Source organism: Anabrus simplex, chromosome 1 (genome assembly GCF_040414725.1).
Source record: "Anabrus simplex isolate iqAnaSimp1 chromosome 1, ASM4041472v1, whole genome shotgun sequence".
In the NCBI taxonomy this organism is placed as follows: domain Eukaryota; kingdom Metazoa; phylum Arthropoda; class Insecta; order Orthoptera; family Tettigoniidae; genus Anabrus; species Anabrus simplex.
In genome coordinates this window covers 1,574,200,071-1,574,218,020 of record NC_090265.1, presented here as the reverse complement: position 1 = coordinate 1,574,218,020, position 17,950 = coordinate 1,574,200,071, and the positions used below count along the sequence as shown (strand labels likewise).

At 36.1% G+C, this 17,950-nt stretch overlaps 1 protein-coding gene across 8 annotated transcripts in view; it reads right to left on the bottom strand.

The window, feature by feature from the left end:
- LOC136858540 (SH3 and cysteine-rich domain-containing protein 3) overlaps positions 1 to 17,950 on the bottom strand; it is a 325,524-nt gene that overhangs the window by 31,030 nt on the left and 276,544 nt on the right. For all 8 annotated transcript variants that reach the window (XM_067138153.2, XM_068225594.1, XM_068225595.1 and 5 more), the window contains one exon: positions 846 to 973. In XM_067138153.2, coding sequence (XP_066994254.2) covers positions 846 to 973 — 128 coding nt within the window. The remainder of the gene's footprint in view (positions 1 to 845; positions 974 to 17,950) is intronic.

The following is a 17,950-nucleotide window of genomic DNA, read 5'->3' as shown; positions in this document are numbered from 1 at the left end:
TGAAAGTTTGGCCTTACCTTATTGTAGCACCCTGCAGATTAACTAAGTCGAAATTGAAAAAAAGTAGCTTCCAGTTTAACAAATTCACCAGAGTGTTACTACTTCATTACCATAGTGAGTACCTGTGTTTCAATCAACATGAGCCACTTCTATTAACATTTCTGGAGAAAGGAACAATTAAAAATGCTGAGCCCCATGTCAGAACACTCAGGATTTTGTAAGGGGCAATAAAGGAAAAGTATGTTGGACTGCTCTTGGAAGGTGACATTTTGTACCATGATAATGAGTGCATACCGTACTGCCAATATTGTCTGTGAAACGTTGCAACAGTTCAGGTTTTGTTGAAAGGGTAAGAAACAACACGATCTTAGTTCAGGTGGGAACAGGTTACGCATCCCTGCTATAGTCCTGATATGTTCCTGTATGATTTTCACATATTCAGGGATTTGAAAAGTGGCCTAAGAGGCCAACGGTTAACATTAGATGAGATGTGGAGATTGCAGTTATATAATGGTTTCAGCAGTAACTTGAGAACATTTTTCAAAAAAGACATTCTTTGCCTCATTTTATAAGAGAATACATTCCTCAATAGATGCAGTTACTAGATGTAATTGACTTGAAGACTTTGTGCTTTCCCATCAGGTGTTCACAGTTTTTAAATGAAGGACCCTTATTAGGTTAAAATTTGACCAATAAATTTGTAGTCGTACACTGTAGAATATGTGAAATAATACAGTAGTAGACTTTGTACACATACAACAGTTTTATTTCCAACAAGATATAATGAAGTTCAGTCAAGGAAATAAAACAATATACATATGGCCATAAATACTATATGTAATTACCGGTGAAGGGCAAGGTGAGGTACTGGCAGAAGACAGGGACTTTTCTGTGTCATCAGGCAGTTCCACAGAGCTCATGCGCACATTCCGTGCAGACAGGAGCCGTCGATTGTGCACAGGACTAGAAGGTGCTGAAATGACGACATATCTCATAATTTAAATGAACCTATAATAGAGTTCTTGAACATAAATTCTGTAATTTCTCTTTAGATTTTGATACATAATCAAAGAATCATTTGGTTTAAATTTTCTTTGACTTATGTCAGTTATTTTATTACAATATCAGAGGCTTGTGCACAAACTAGACTTAATAAAAATGTCACTATGTAACAATTATAAGCTACACTATAGCACTTTTGATGCTGCTGTGCTGCTGTATGATTTTTCTTTTCTTTGAAAAATGTAGAATTTATCAGCATCATTACAGGCATTAGAAATAAGCAATTAATCCACTTTAATTTATTAAGTTATATTCATTGCAACAACCTGAGAAATATATATATGTCAAGTATATAAGTTAAATAGACTGGAATAATTATATCTTTATATGCTCATTTTAAATAAAATGCATTTCTTATGAAGAAAATCGCATACATATCCATTTTCTACTGGCATAGCTTTTTCATACGCAAGCAGGTGTTTGAGATAAGCAGCACAAAGAAATACAGTACAATACTAACAACAAACTGCATGCTGAAAACTGAATACTTACATTTGTGACAGGAACAGAGAATATATACAAGAATCAAAACCTATATTAAAATTGTAAACAAGAACAGTACATTAAAATGTTCTTTTGCAGGAAGGAATTTTCAATATGAATTGCATTATCTCTAATTAATCAGAGAACTTAGTTATTATAAAGAACTCTTTATAATCTTGTTCTAGGTTTTTATGTATAAAGGCATTTTTACTCTCACTGTAGATATAGTCCTGTTTTACCTTACAAGCCTTCAGTAAAATATTATAAATAATGTGAAACAAACAATTGTTTTGTGTTACCTAGTAGAGACAGCACATTAAATATTTGTGTCAAACTTTCATGAGATGAAATGTGGATGATTTTCCTTTGAGAAATTGCGTAGCATCATCTCAGTGTCAAATTTTCATCATAGTTAAGCTGCACATTTGTAAATGAAAAAATGTATAGGCCTATTAGTGAATACCATATTATTGAAGAAGAATAACCTCATTCAGTTATTTTGAAACCATTTCTATTCAAAATAGCATAACAACAGGGTCACAGAACTGATTACATCATTTTAATTCTTGAAATATGATCAGCACAAACAAAGAAAGATTCTTCAAAATGAGAGGGGTAAAAAAGTGTACTAACAAATATTTTTTGTGAAGATTTACTGAACTGTCAGATATTTTGGTAAGGGCTTCTGCTTACATAGAAAACACTGTGGCAGCAAATAACAGTCTGCCACAGCTGTCTCTGAGACAGGTACTGTACATTTTTTATTTGATATTGAAGAACTCCCTTTTTTTCTACTAAACCTTACAAAATATAACAAATATTACTCTTCTTTCTCACAAACATGTTGAAAGGACTCTTTGAATATAATAGTTGTCAATACAATTTCACATCAAGCAATATCCTTGGTAGAGGTGTTTCTTAAAAAATATGATTGGGAGAGGGAAAGTTTGGAAGTCACTATCCATCCTTAGACTGGGACCAAGACAACTAAGAATATCTAGGAAGAAAAGTTTTAATGCGTGCAAGTTTCCAATTGCTATTTCAGGGTGTATGAGGGACATATTCTATAAAATCTATAAGGATTTGAAAATCTTTCAGTTAACTGTAATATATAAAGATAAATATCTTTGAGTAGCCAGTAACAATATATAGAAACTTAAAAGTCTGAGGTAGCAATCCAAATCTACTTATCAGCTGCACTACAGCGATTGGAGGACCATGCTACAGTCACTGTTGAAGTTAAATCTAAGTCAAACTGAGAATAACAGAATGTAAACAGGCAAGTCGTGACAATATAATTGAAAACATTTCTTGAAGTCATGAATAGGTCTTAAAAATATTTTGAAGAGAGGAATGATCATTATATTTATGTAACTTTCAAACAGCCTGAGTTTTATGTAACATAAAGTAAATAAAAATGGAAGATGACCTTCCAAAGCTCTGTGCTGTGTCAAGATATATTACTGCTGGTATAAAATGTTCTCAAAGCAAAAGAAAACATGAACCTCTCTGTCAGTGCACAATATTTGGCATTTACATTTCCAGTCAGTCCTAATGCAAATTCCAACATCATGGATAAATGGCCATAATGCATTGTCATTCCTTGGACAGTAACATACACAACCAAGGTACACAGACTTCCAAAACTGAACTCCAGAAAAGAAGGCAGAGTAGGAAACTCTAATTTACATACAGGTTCTAGAGAGATAGGGTATTATAAGTGGTATGAATATGTCAGTCAATTTTAGGTAACATTAAGCTACCAAATTATATTGGTAGTTCTGTGACTAGGATGGAGCACAATGCTAAAATCATTGAAAGTTATTCAATAATTGTATGCACATAAAACTGCATCATGTTACTTGCTTTATTTCAATTGAATTAGGCCAACCTTGTGGCATACTTAGATAGGCATTCACCTCCTGTGCCTAATGCTGTGAAATTAAATACCGTACCAGCATAGCCTGCCGGAGTTTAAAATTATTAAATACAAGAGATGTGTTAATACAAGGGTCAAGTCATGTCATGGCAACTATTTTTTTCTTGCGAACAGGAGACAATTAAAATTATAAAATTCTTTTATTTACAACCACCTATTCCATATTACCCAACAGTGAGATGTTGCTTTATTCTGTGCAACATTCCTATCCTGCGAGAGCTCATCCAACTGTAACATGTGATGCTCGGCCACCTATGCTGGATTGTGTCGGGTGCTGAAAGGGTGAAATACACATACCAGCCTATCTTTCACCAAAGAATATGTGCTCTTGACGGAGAATATGGCATTTGGCCGATCATGTAGCATGTTGTCCTCAGCAAACGCGAGGGAATACATTCTCCACTCATCAGTGAGTTTTGTTTCTTAGCTGCTCACTGGGATTGTAATCCTGATTCATTCAGGCATCTCAAGACCATCCTCAAGCCGCTGGGAAAACGCATGGCCTAGCATAGCTGCATGATGTTCATGAATATGGTCAAATGGCCGTCAGTGATCAAGCAGTCATCCTGTTCCTGGTTTGAGACCTGCCATGAACCCAAACCAGCACAGCAGTTTACATCTCCCAAATCTCAAGAATATCTTATCCAATGTGTCACCTATTCTGTGGGATGTCCTAGTGTAGTGTTGTCCAGCCTCTGTTATGGCTATATTTCCTTGTATAATGAGAGCAACTACCTGCTCATGGATGTGAGGTCCTTGGTGTGCCATAGTTGCTTGTAGAATAAGTGTGGTGGGGGCATCCTGCAATATGATTGCTGCCAGCAGAGTGAAAAAAAAAAAAATCCCAAGCAGATTTGAACCAGGCACCTTCCCACTGTGAATGTGAGTCCATACCCACTGGGCCATGGTGCTTCACAAACAGGCATGCAAAATGCACCTATCAGTCTGCCTGCTATCTTAACTCATATTTAAGGCCATTATGATGCAACTTCTATATGAGTGTTGTTTCATTGGTCATTGGCAATTAATATTGAACTAGGAACCACAGCATCATGGTTGCACTTGACACTGCTTACATTATATAGGTGGACTTGGAATTTTTCAGTGCACTCGCTTTCTCTGTCTGTGAGTGTACATTGTCATGTTCATTAAATGTTTTCATGAAATATTTCAGTGTTTTGCTTAATCTGACAGACAATAAATACTATTTCACAACTATAAATGCATGGTAATGGAAGGTTGAAATTTCTGAAAAATTATTGTCACTTTGCTGAATTTCTTCATCTACTAGTAATTATTTTTTTATGATTCTCTTTTTTTAATTTAAGATGATATGATGAGAGTCTGTTGAATGTACTCAGAATGTTATTTCATATTATGAAAGAGTATACTCTTAAGTGTTAATTTATTGAATTATCTTGAATGAACAGTCTGAGAATTTTTTTATGTAATGCCTTATTTTATATTTTTCTGACTCAAACTAAGTTGTAAATTTTTGTGGTTATTATTACACTTAAGTAATGTTTCCTTCTAATTAAAAACTCCTCTAGGGCATAAATTTTGAGAAAGGCTGTTCCAAATTATCCTTGTCCAGGTGATATTTTCTTCCATCTTGATAATGTTGCATCAGTTTTGTTCCTTGTTTGATTATCTGTACTGTAATGATTTAAAAGTATTGGTATGTGTAACATACTTTGTTAACCTAGTATGACCATTTCTTATCTTGAGCAATATTTTTTACAGCTTTGAATGAAGTATTCACAACAAAGTTCTTTTGTCATTGCACCCAAATTTGAATCAATATTGTGGTGCCTCACAATTTTAAACTTTGAGAAGTTACTGCCACTGCTTTGAGATTAATACTGATGAAATTCAAAAACCCCTCAACTCATTTTAACTTACTTCAGCCTATATATGAAGATGCATAAAAGTTCAGTCCTTGGTTGCTTGAAAAACAGATAATCGATAGGAAATGTAATAAAAACTTTTGACATATTAAAATTTGCTTTCTCAGTCTGATTTAGCTCAAACTTCAATATCAAAGCTGACTACAGCATAGGAAATTGGTTGGAGGAAGGGCAAAGGAAGGGATCTAACATACTTGACCAGCAGCGGCCATTGTGGGAGATGATGCTTCTGTGTTGGCCCGGTAGCATGGAACGTGAAGACTGCTCCAGTAGAGAACCTACACATACCCACATGTATCTTCCATAATTAAGACAAAGTGACCACTCCTAGAACTGTTACAAAAGGAAATATAGTACAAGCACTGAGAGGATAAAAATTAGAGTATGGAAAGAAATAGACTGGAGGAGTTACAAAAGAAATGCTTCATTCTTTGAAAGAGACATTGATAACACTGGGTAAACAAAACTGATCATCTATAACTTCTCATATTACAATGAAGTAAATGGGCATTTATCAACTGGAATTTTAACCATATTCAACAAAGCTAAGGAAAGAAAGGTGCTATGTTGGTAGTAGTTCCAGAAGAAACTTTAAGATTCAAAGAGCACCTCTTTGAATTCAAATATCATACAAGTTTATTGAAGACTACAGTGACATTAACCAAAATGCCTTGTGAAGCTATATGAAATATTTGAATGAAACTACTCTTGAACATTGCCTAAATACTTATGTGCATGGTAGTAGTGTTAGGTGAGATAGCTAGATTGTTGTACTAAGGATGGAATGATTTCCTCCTTTGTTGAGAAAATAAATCTTTGTTTAACAAATATTCCTAAAAATAGATCTACATTTCTAGGAAGCCCACATAATAAACATTAAGACTGAGTTTCAGACTTTCATCATTAAGTAATTATGAAAATATTTTCATAAAATATTATTAAAAATTGTATCTGACAGAATGGAGTCTTTTTTTAGAATGTTATTGGTTTTGCAACACACCAACTACTTTTATGGATTTTGGAGATGCTGAGGTGCCAGAATTTTGTCTTACATGAGTTCTTTAATGTGCTAGAGAGAGAGAGAAATGCATTTATTTCTGCTTCCCCCATTTGGTGGCTGCCAAAAAGACAAAACTTACATGAAAATTTAATTAATAATTGCAAGGGTTGTTTAAGATATGTCCATAAATGATAGGTATACTATAGTAAAGCCTACTTAATAATTTTGTAAGAAATGTATCAGTCAATAATTTGAAATCCACGAGGAATTCCTTATAAGACAAAGATATAGCTGAGAGTACAGATGATTTTTTACTATTGCTAATGACCCTCCCAGAGCTGCTAACCCAATGTCATTAATAAATTGGTTATGCAAATGAAATTTCTTACAAAAGTTGCAAAATGTGTGAGTAATAGTGCCTCGTGCCAACATGTGGCTGACATATTTGAGCACCTTAAAATACCACCAGACTGAGCCAGGATTAAACCAGCCAACTTGAGCTCAGAAGGCCAGCGCCCATCGCCCATCGCCTGAGCTACCTAGCCTGGCAAAAGAAGTTTCCGGATGAAATAATTTTATGAGTCACCTGGAGAAACACAAATGTAATAATGTCAAGTTGGGTAGAGTACTTGGCGAGTTGGCAATGCAGTTAGGAGCGTGTAGCTGTGAGCTTGCATCCAGAAGATAGTGGGTTCGAACCCCACTGTCGGCAGCTCTGATGATGGTTTTCCGTGGTTGCCCATTTTCACACCAGGCAAATGCTGGAGCTGTACCTTAATTAAGGCCACCTTCCCATTCCTAGGCCTTTACTGCCCCATCGTCGCTATAAGACCTATCTGTGTCGGTGCGACGTAAAGCAAATAGTAAAAAAAAAAGTTGGGTAGAGTGACGTGATAATTTACAGATAGGCTTTATATATTAAATACTCAGATGTTTTCTCCAGTAGTATTTTAATACTTTTTGTAAATTGTCAGCTAAATTGCTTCATGTTCAATATTTCAATAATTTTCATAACGTACAAAGCATGATTGGTATAAGGTGGAAGTGTGTGATCATTCATAGTCAATTATCCCCCTCCAGATACAGCTTGGTTGATCCAAATCAAGTTCCTCTCCATTTTACTCTGTCTCATTCATCATTATGTTCTGGTCTAGATAAACCCTGTTGACTTCTGCATCCATTGTATTTTTTTTTCATCCTCTATTTACTTTTATTACTAGTTTTGTGTTTTGTTTTAACCATCTTCATTCATCCATTTAGAGTCAAAATTATCTTGGTCTGTTTATCTCCATTTTACCAGTTGAGTTTTCTTCATTTAATTTTCTTTTATGTCTTTATTTCTCACTCAATCTCTCCTTTACCTCACTTTGTATTTCAAATACCTATCCTCTTATCACAATCTTCACACCAGATCTGCTAATAATTCCATCCATGCTTTACCTACCCATAGAACTGCCATCTATGATAAATCATTCTCAGTAATTGCCTGCCGTGAGTGAACCTCCTTCCCGAAAGTATCAGGGGGTTAAGCGCTATTCACACTTTCCAGGAAGCACTTTGGAGACATTTTATGCACCAGTAAGGATCATCTATAAACTTGATTCTGCTACTTACAACCATTCTATTGTTATGGATGTCCTGGTAGAGAGTCTAAAATTCTTATCCAATTTGTTTTTAAAATCAAATTTTATGTACTGCCTCCTTTTTTTACATGTAGGATATTAGTTTTAAGAATTTATCCTTTTATTATATCTGATTTATTTCATATTAATTTAATCTTAATCTATTTCATCTTAATGTAATCTCACCATCCTTGTATTATTATTAATTTAATTTGTATTAGATCTAGTTATTGTAAGTAATACAATGTAATATATGTACCGGTATATTTCAGTTCCTGGTTAGATGGAAGAGAAGGTCTGAAGGCCTTAATCTTGCCAGGTAAAATGAAACATTACTAAACTATCTTCTGAAACATCCATTTTAGTAAGTTCATTTCTGCTGCCTGTATAAAATTGTCATTTTTCTTTGCCACTGGCCAGGTCTCATCTGCGTGTCATAAAGGGTATGTAATGTGCATTTTTTTGTTAGACTCCATTACAACTTTATTCCATACAAGGTTTTCTGTGAGAGAAAACACTCACAAATTTGTATTGACTACTACTACTACTACTACTACTACTACTACTACTACTACTACTACTACTACTACTACTACTACTACCTATGATGTCATGCCGACAAGCAGTTCCAGAATGGGTTGAGTGAAGAGGGTAGGGGTTTTTAGTTGGTGGAAATCTAACTCCCACACAGAGTGGTGTCTTTAAAAGATTTTCCCCTGCCATAACAACAAAAAACTACTACTACTACTCACACATTTCGTTTTCCTCCACACTGATTCTCATGTGTCATTCTTGAATCTCGTCATTTACTACCTCGAGCTATTCATGGGCTCTCTCTCAGCCTTTCCTTTTAAATAACAATATCATCAGCAAATAAGATTGAATTCATTCTTAAAGAATGGTCACAATGCTATTTACTGATGATGATGATGATGATGATGTGCTAATTGTTGTTAAGGATGACATCATCAGTCCCTCTAAACATCCAGAAGTTTATACTGTTATACCAGGAGTGGTAGGAAGAAACTGAAAGATCAGTAACTGAGAAGTACATGCACTAGTGCAATACAAAGTTCAGATACTCTTTACATTAGCAAATTAGAAATGAGAAAATAGAAGAGATGTAAGGACAACAGTAGTTATTAGAAAAAGAGAGCTTTCATCATTGCACTTGTAAATTTAAAAAAATGTTTGCCGATACCTTCATTCTTTGAAGGACTGTACCTCCTTCTTTTTCCCTTCTGATTAGTGTTAAGAGGAGATGTCTGTCAAGTTGTACCATCACCACTTTTTAAATTTATGTAACCTAAAATTGTTCTTAAAACTGATAACTGAGGCATTCTGATTCATACTCCAACATTTTTATTTCTTTCTGAAAATGAATTATACCCATTAACGGGATCTCTGCATAGAAATATTCCTTTAGATATGCCAGTAAGGTGCATATGCCAACAATTCCTTAAGATTCGGGAATAGGTATAGAAATCAGAAGTGAAATTCAAACTGTAACAATTCCTTCTGACAGGAAAATGCAAATGGTAACATTTTCATCAGCTAATATGCTGCTGTCAATTAGATCATGTGATATCCTTCTTTGCCCACTAATCTTTCCATGCTCAATTGCTATTTGCACATGCTGAACGACTAGGTGTTTTAAATCAGTCTTTAGGCATTATATTTGAAGTTCAATGGATATTAGAATCAGTCCATCTACACCAGAAGTGAAAAGCGACGCTGGCTTGAAGTACGTGCAGTAAAAAAAAAAAAAAAAAAAAAAAAAAAAAAAAAAAAAAAAAAAAAAAAAAAAAAATCAGTAAATGAGAAGTACATAAATTAGTGCAATGCAAAGTTGTTTCACGGTCAGATGAATGCATATTGTGAACACTTTTATTGTCTATTTTATGCATATTTCATTAAACTTTCCTTGCTTATTATTGTTGTTTCCAGATATTATTCTACATCATCTTCACAGGCTCTTAAATGAGGAACATTTCAAATTGTATTAAGTGCATAGATCATATCATGAACAAAATATGTTTTGAACCATTTGCTGCGGTGCACAATAATATGATTTGATCCAAATCATGTTTTTCAGCACTAAACTCCTATGGGAAAGAATATGAAATGACCTGATCTAAATCAACAGTGTTAAAGAGCATATCATAATTGGCGAGAAAGCCTATTCTGTCCTCAAGTGCATGATGCCCCTCAAACGCATCTAGACAAGAGATGTTCTACCTTCCAGTGCCATTTACTGATGATGAATGCCTTAAAACTGTTTTTTAAGAATAAGACTAAAATTGAACAAGACGATTCTATTTTCAAATTAACAGTGCTACTTCTCCAAAGAGGCACAAATATGAGCCTTTCATGCCGTGTCAGTGAAATGCAAATTACCTTGTGTGAGTAGCCTAAACAAAAGAAAAAATAGTGCAGTCTGCGGAATTTCCTAGATCATGAGACTTTCTCTCGAATATAATATAATATTGCTTTATCTATAAATATTTTAATAATATGGAAGCCTTCTTTTTATATTTACAAGCTGCTCTCACTTCATTATTTAACCAAGATGTTAACTTTTTCCCATCTTTACACACGGTTGTTCCCAGGCATTCCCTTGCTGTGTCTACTACACCATCCCTGTATGCCACCCATTCTCTTTCTATATCCTGAACCTTCTTACTGTCTGCTGTTCAGAACTCCTCACTAATCATATCCATGAACTTCTGTCTAATGCCTCGTCCTGGAGATTTTTTTACCCTTATTCATTTGCAGACAGATTTCACTTTCTCTGTCCTAGGCCTGGAAATAGTTCACCAATGATCAGATAGTGGTCTGTATCATTGAAAAATCCCCAGAAAACCCGTACATTTCTAACAAATTTCCTGAATTCAAAATTGTTTAAGATATAGTCTATTTTGGATCTGGTACCCCTACCCTCCCATGTGTAGCGGTGAATAGCTTTATGGTTGAAAAATATATTCATAACTGCTATTGTTCGGCTCAATCACTACTGATCTGCATTTAGGGCAGTCACCCAGGTGGCATTTTCCCTATCTGTTGTTTTCCTAGCCTTTTCTTAAAAGATTTCAAAGAAATTTGGAAATTTATTGAACATCTGCCTTGGTAAGTTATTCCGATCCCCTAACTCCCCTTCCTATAAACAAATATTTACCCCAATTTTACTCTTGAATTCCACCTTTATCTTCATATTGTGATCTTTACTACTTTTAAAGACACCACTCAAAATTATTCATCTACTAATGTCATTCCACGTCATCTCTCCACTGAGAGCTTGGAACATACCACTTAGACGGGCAGCTCGTCTTCTTTCTCCCAATTCTTCCCAGCCCAAATTTTGCAACATTTTTGTAACGCTACTCTTTTGTCAGAAATCACCCAGAACAAATCGAGCTTCTTTTCTTTGGATTTTTTTTCTAGTTCTTGAATCACGTAAACCTGGTGAGGTTCCCATACACTGGAACCATACTCTAGTTATGGTCTTACCAGAGACTTGTATGCCCACTCCTTTTCATCCTTACTACAACTCCTAAACACCCTCATAACCATGTGAAGAGATTTGTACCCTTTATTTACAATCACATTTATGTGATTACCCCAGTGAAGATCTTTCCTTATATTAACACCTAAGTACTTACAGTGATTCCCATAAGGAACTTTCTTCCCATCAGTGAAGTAATTAAAACTGAGAGGACTTTTCCTATTTATGAAACTTACAACCTAACTCTTAACCCCGTTTATCATTATACCATTGCCTGCTGTCCATCTTGCAACATTATCGAGGTCATTTTGTAGTTGGTCACAACCTTATAACTTTTTTATTACTCTGTACAGAATAACATCATCTGCAAAAAGTCTTATCTCTGATTCCAGTTCTTTACTCATATCATTTATTTATATATAAGAAAACATAAAGGTCCAATAATACTGCTTTGAGGAATTCCCCTCTTAATTATTATAGGGGCAGATAAAGCTTTGCCTACTCTAATTCTCTGAGATCTGTTTTCTAGAAATATAGCAACCCATTCAGTCACTCTTTTGTCTAGTCCAATTAACTCATCTTTGCCAGTAGTCTCCCATGATCCACCCTATCAAATGCCTTAGACAGGTCAATTATGATACAGTCCACTTGACTTCCTAAATCCAAGATATCTGCTATATCTTGCTGGAATCCTACAGTTGAGCTTCAGTGGAATAACCTTTCCTAAACCCTAACTGCCTTCTATCGAACCAGCTATTAATTTCGCAAACATGTCTAATATAATCAGAAAGAATGCCTTTCAAGGCTTACATGCAATGCATGTCAAACTGACTGGCCTGTAATTTTCAGCTTTATGTCTATCGGCCTTTCCTTTATACACAGGGGCTACTATAGCAACTCTCCATTCATTTGGTATAGCTCCTTCATGCAAACAATAATCAAATAAGTACTTTAGATATAGTACTATATCACAACCCATTGTCTTTAGTATGTCCTCAGAAATCTTATCAATTCCAGCCGCTTTCCTAGTTTCCAACTTTTGTATCTTATTGTAAATGTCATTTTTATCATAGGCAAATTTTAATACTTTAGCATTAGTCACCTCCTCTATCTGACATTATCCTTGTAATCAACAATCTTTACATACTGCTGACTGAATACTTCTGCCTTTTGAAGATCCTCACATACACACTCCCCTTGTTCATTAACCCTGGAATGGTATGATGTCGTAATTTTTACGAAACGTGACACAAATTTGATTGCATAGAACAGGTTTCTGTGCGGACTTTTCCGGCCCTCCCAATGTCTTTCCCCACTTAACTCACAAGGTCAGTGCACATGCAACCGTCGTGCTGGAAGCTCTTGTTTTAGAGCTTTTGGCGTCAGTTCGTGAATGTTACGATATCATACCGATGGTGTAACTATTTTGCATAGTGTTGTGTTTCAATTTAAGTTTAATTGTTAGATCAAATATTCGTCGTTGTTGTTGTTGACTTAGTGTGTTGAAAATTAGTACCATAGGCTATATTAAGTATATCTTTTTATTTGTTTTTGTCGAGTTTTACGCTGTTTTTTAGACTACTAGTGTTTTTATAAATGGCTTTGTCACCATCGGAGATTGACAAACTTTTAAATGATGATAGTTTTGATACCGATGAAGATGAAGGAGATAGCGGAAGTGAGTCAGAAAATAACATTTTAGCATACTCTGGGAGTGACGACTATATACCTTCAACCTCAGATGAATCCTCAGATGATGAATTTCGTGAACAATTGAAGAGAAAACGTCGTGGTCATTCATCAAATGAAAAGAATTCAATGTACACATCAGGAGTGGTTGGCCCACACAGCACTACTACACAAGTTCCTGACACCCCTCGTCCCTCTGGTAGCTGTGGAACAAAATCGGTTACAACTCTATCTGATGAATCAAGACCTGATAGTAGTAATACTACTGCTGCTGCTACTACTACTATTATTGGTTCTTCAGGATCTGCAAGCTCGACTCCACAACGAACGACAAAAGTAATCAAAGGAAAAAACGGTTATTCCTGGACTGAAAATCCTCCAACCGTAAGTACAAGAAATACCCCTAGAAATATTGTGAATATCCAACAACGGCCTAAAGGCAGCGGTAAGGATGTTCTAACCCCTTTAGGTGCGTTTCAGTTGTTCTTTACTGACACTATGGTGAACTCAATCGTTACTCATACAAATGAAGAAATAGTGAGAAAGCAAGCCAACTACAAAACAATCCAGTTTTCAAACAGTCAAACCTCTCCCACAGAGATAAAGGCACTCTTGGGAATTCTAATATTCTCTGCTCTCCACAAGGACAATAGCCTAAATACAGCAATAATGTTTGATCCTTCTGTAAGTGGTAATGTTTACAGAGTTTGCTTTAGTGAAAAGCGATTCCAGTTTTTATTAGATTGTCTCAGATTCGATGACAAAACTACCCGAGCTGAGAGAGTAGCGACGGATCGCTTCGCACCTATAAGGGACCTTTGGGAAGCTTTCATGAAATCATGCATAGACAACTACGAGGCTGGCCCGTATCTCACCATTGATGAACAGCTGCTTGCATTTATAGAGGCAGATGTCCATTCAAAATGTATATGCCTAAAAAGCCAGCTAAATATGGGCTAAAAATTGTTATGGTTTGTGATGCTGGTTCTAAGTATATGTTAGTTGCTGAGCCATACTTAGGGAAACAAAACACAACTGTCGAAGGCCCTCTTTCCCACTACTATGTGAAAAAGTTAACGGCTCCATTTCATGGATCGAACCGCAACATAACAATGGATAACTGGTTCACAACTGTTCCGTTGGCTGATGAATTGCTCAAGGCTCCTTACAAGCTGACACTTTTAGGAACGATCCGCCTAAACAAACCAGAAATACCTTTGAGTATGAGATCAACGAAGAACAGGGACATTGGTGATGCAAAATACCTGTTCAGCAACACGACAACACTTCCATCGCACAAGGCTAAGAAGAACAAGGTAGTTTGCCTTATTTCCACAATGCACCAAGACAAGGGAGTGAATCAAGATGGCAAAGCAGTTATGATTGACCATTACAACCAGACCAAAGGAGGAGTAGATACTCTTGACCAAATGGTTTCAGTCAGATCTAGTGCAAGGAAAACAAAAAGATGGCCACTCTGCATTTTTTATGACTTGATCGACATCGGAGGAGTTAACTCACTTATTATTTTGAACAGGGTCTTGAGTTCTAGAAAAGAACAAACCATGACAAGATCAGCTTATTTGAATCAGTTGTATCAACAGTTGGTTTTTCCATGGCTAGAACAGCGCTTGACTATCAGAAATCTTCCGAGGGAGCTAAGAAGTATGGTCTTCAGTGTTCTTGGCCGAAAAGAAGCAGCAGATCCAGCTCTTCCTAGGATGGATAAGAAGAGAACAACTTGTAAATTGTGTCCAGCTGAAAAGCGAAGAATGACAGCCAACTACTGCAGCAAGTGCGACACTGCGTTCTGCGCGGAGCACCGCGGTGATATCTGCAAAATCTGCAGCGCCTGAATCAACTGCAGCATCATCAAGACATCATATCATTGCAAGTAAGATTTATTTTGAGCTATTACCAAAACTTTTAGATCATTTAGCCCTCTGTTTAAACATACAATTTATTTTTTTAAATTAAATATACTAATTTCAATTTTTTTTCAACTTTTCAGACGGACTTAACTGCTAGGTGACGTCGACGACTAGACAATGCTTGACATTGTTCCTCAATAAAATTTTCTTTTATATTCAATGTATTTTCATCTTTTAAAAGTGTGTAAAATTAAAATATGTTATATAAGTTTTGATTTTTCATTTCCATTTTACCAAAATAAGTGTTTTTTCTCAAGATCGTAAAAAATACGACATCATACCAATGATGTAAGTTTTAAGCATCATACCATTCCAGGGTTAATGATTCCTGGAATGTTCTTCCTGGAACCTGTTTCTGCCTTATAGTACCTATACTGTACATACCGGTACCCTTCCATTTTTCACTAAAATTTGTATGACTGCCAATTATGCTTGCCATCATGTTATCCTTAGCTGATGTCTTTGCTAAATTCAATTTCCTAGTAATTCCTTCAATTTCTCCTTACTTCCACAGCCATTTCTAACTCTATTTCTTTGCAGTCTGCACTCCTCCTTAGATTCTTTATTTCTCTGTTATAATAAAATGGGTCTTTACCATTCCTTACCACCTTTAAAGGTAAGAACCTGTTTTCACATTCCTCATCAATTGCTTTAAACCCATCCCAGAGTCTGTTTAAATTTTATTTACCAATTTCCACCAATCATAGTTACATTTTTTAAACTCCCTCATGCCTGCTTTATCAGCCATATGGTACTGCCTAACAGTTATACTTTTAAGACCTTCCTTTTTATTACATTTATTTTTAACTATGACAAAAACAGCTTCATGATCACTAATACATCTATTACTTTGGTTTCTCTAGAGGGCTCATCTGGTTTTACCAGCACTACATCCAGAATATTCTTCCTTCTAGTTGGTGAGATCACTTTATGAATCAACCGCCCTTTCCATATTATCTTATTTGTCACTTGTTGGTCACATTTCCTGTCGTTTGCATTACCTTTCTAATTGACATTTGGTATATTGAGATCTCCTGCTACAATCACATTCCTTTCCATGTTGTTTCCCACATAGCTGATTTATCTTATCAAATAATTCTGAATCAACATCAGTGCTACCCTTTCCTGCTCTGTACACTCCAAAGACATCAAGTTGTCTGTTATCTTTAGAAATGAGCCTTACACCCAGAACTTCATGTTTGTCTTCATTAACTTTTTCGTTGCTTACAAATTCTTCCTTCACCAGAATGAATACTCCCCCTCTGACCATTCCCGTCCTATCTCTACATTACACACTCCAGTTCCATGGGAAGATTTCTGCATCCATTATATAATTTCTTAATCATGATTCAACTCCTATTACAATATCTGGTAAGAGTATATCTATTAAATTTCTTAATTCTATTCCTTTCTTTGCAATACTTCTGCAGTTCAACACTAACATTTTTATGTCATCCCTAATTGACTTCCAGATCCATACACCCTTATCACCGCTCCCTAGACCACCCATTTTCCCTGAATATGCCTCCCTATAAACCTTCTAAACAAATTACCTAACTTATACATACCACTGCGATTTAAGTGAAGGCAATCTGAGCACAGATCCCATCTCCTACCCACCCATTAGGATGTAGAAATCTCACTCTCAATTTCCAGCATACCCTTTCCATAGTCTTATATAAATCCCGAATCACCTTCCTGTCAGTGTCCCTCCTACACAGTATTCCACTGATAACAATCTCTGCTTCCTTAAACTGCACCCGTGCTGCATTTACTGGATCTCACACATTCTGAACTATATTGGTATTTATACCTGCTTGCCTTACATTGTTGGTACCAATTTGAAGCACTACCACCTTCTCCTTTCCTTCCTCCTTCTCTTCTACTTTCCTTAAAATCTGCCTCAATCTAATTCCTGGGTAACACTCTACCCTTGTTCGCTTTCCTCCACACACTTTCCCCATATGTCTAACAATGGAATTCCCCTTGACCAGACCCTCAACCCTACCCACCTCATTTAATCCCCTCCCCTCCTGAACAGGCCTATCTTTTCTGACAGCTGCAGAAGCTACTTTCTTCTCCCTTTTCTCCCTCCCATGACTCTGTTCCACCTGTCTTTCTCTATCCTCTACTCTACATTTCCCTTTGCTACCTCTTCCTACTTCCACATTTCTCAGCAACAGTTCCCTGTTCCTCATCTTCCCTCTTTTGTTCTACATGCAGTGACTGGTACTGATTTCTTACAGACACCTGTCCTGAATTCCGATCCAGAATAAAGTCCTTAGCCTGTAATCTCTTTAGTACAGAAGTCCAGCAAACGCTTCCCATTCCTATGAGCTTTCATATCTTCCCCACATTTACGAATCGCCCTTTCGTATCCTTCAGTTCTATTTCCAGCTCTCGCATTGAAGTCGCCCATTAGCAATATCCTATCTTTGCTGTTGACCCTGACTACGATGTCACTCAATGCTTCATAAAACTTGTCGACTTCATCCTCATCTGCACCCTCACATGGTGAATATGCTGAGACAGTTCTCGTCCTAATTCCTCCAACCACCAAATCTACCTACATCTTTCGCTCATTTACCTGCCTAACAGAAACTATGTTGCGTGTAATAGTATTCCTGATGAACAGCCCTAACCTTTTTGACACCTGTTAAGTACACTTTTTAATTTCTTATCTCTTCCTCATTATTTCCCCTTACCTGAATATCATTTACTCCTAGCACATCCAGATGCATCCTCTTTCTGACTCAGCCAGTTCTACTTTCTTTCTTCCATAAGCTCCATTAATATTGATTGCTCCCAATCGAAT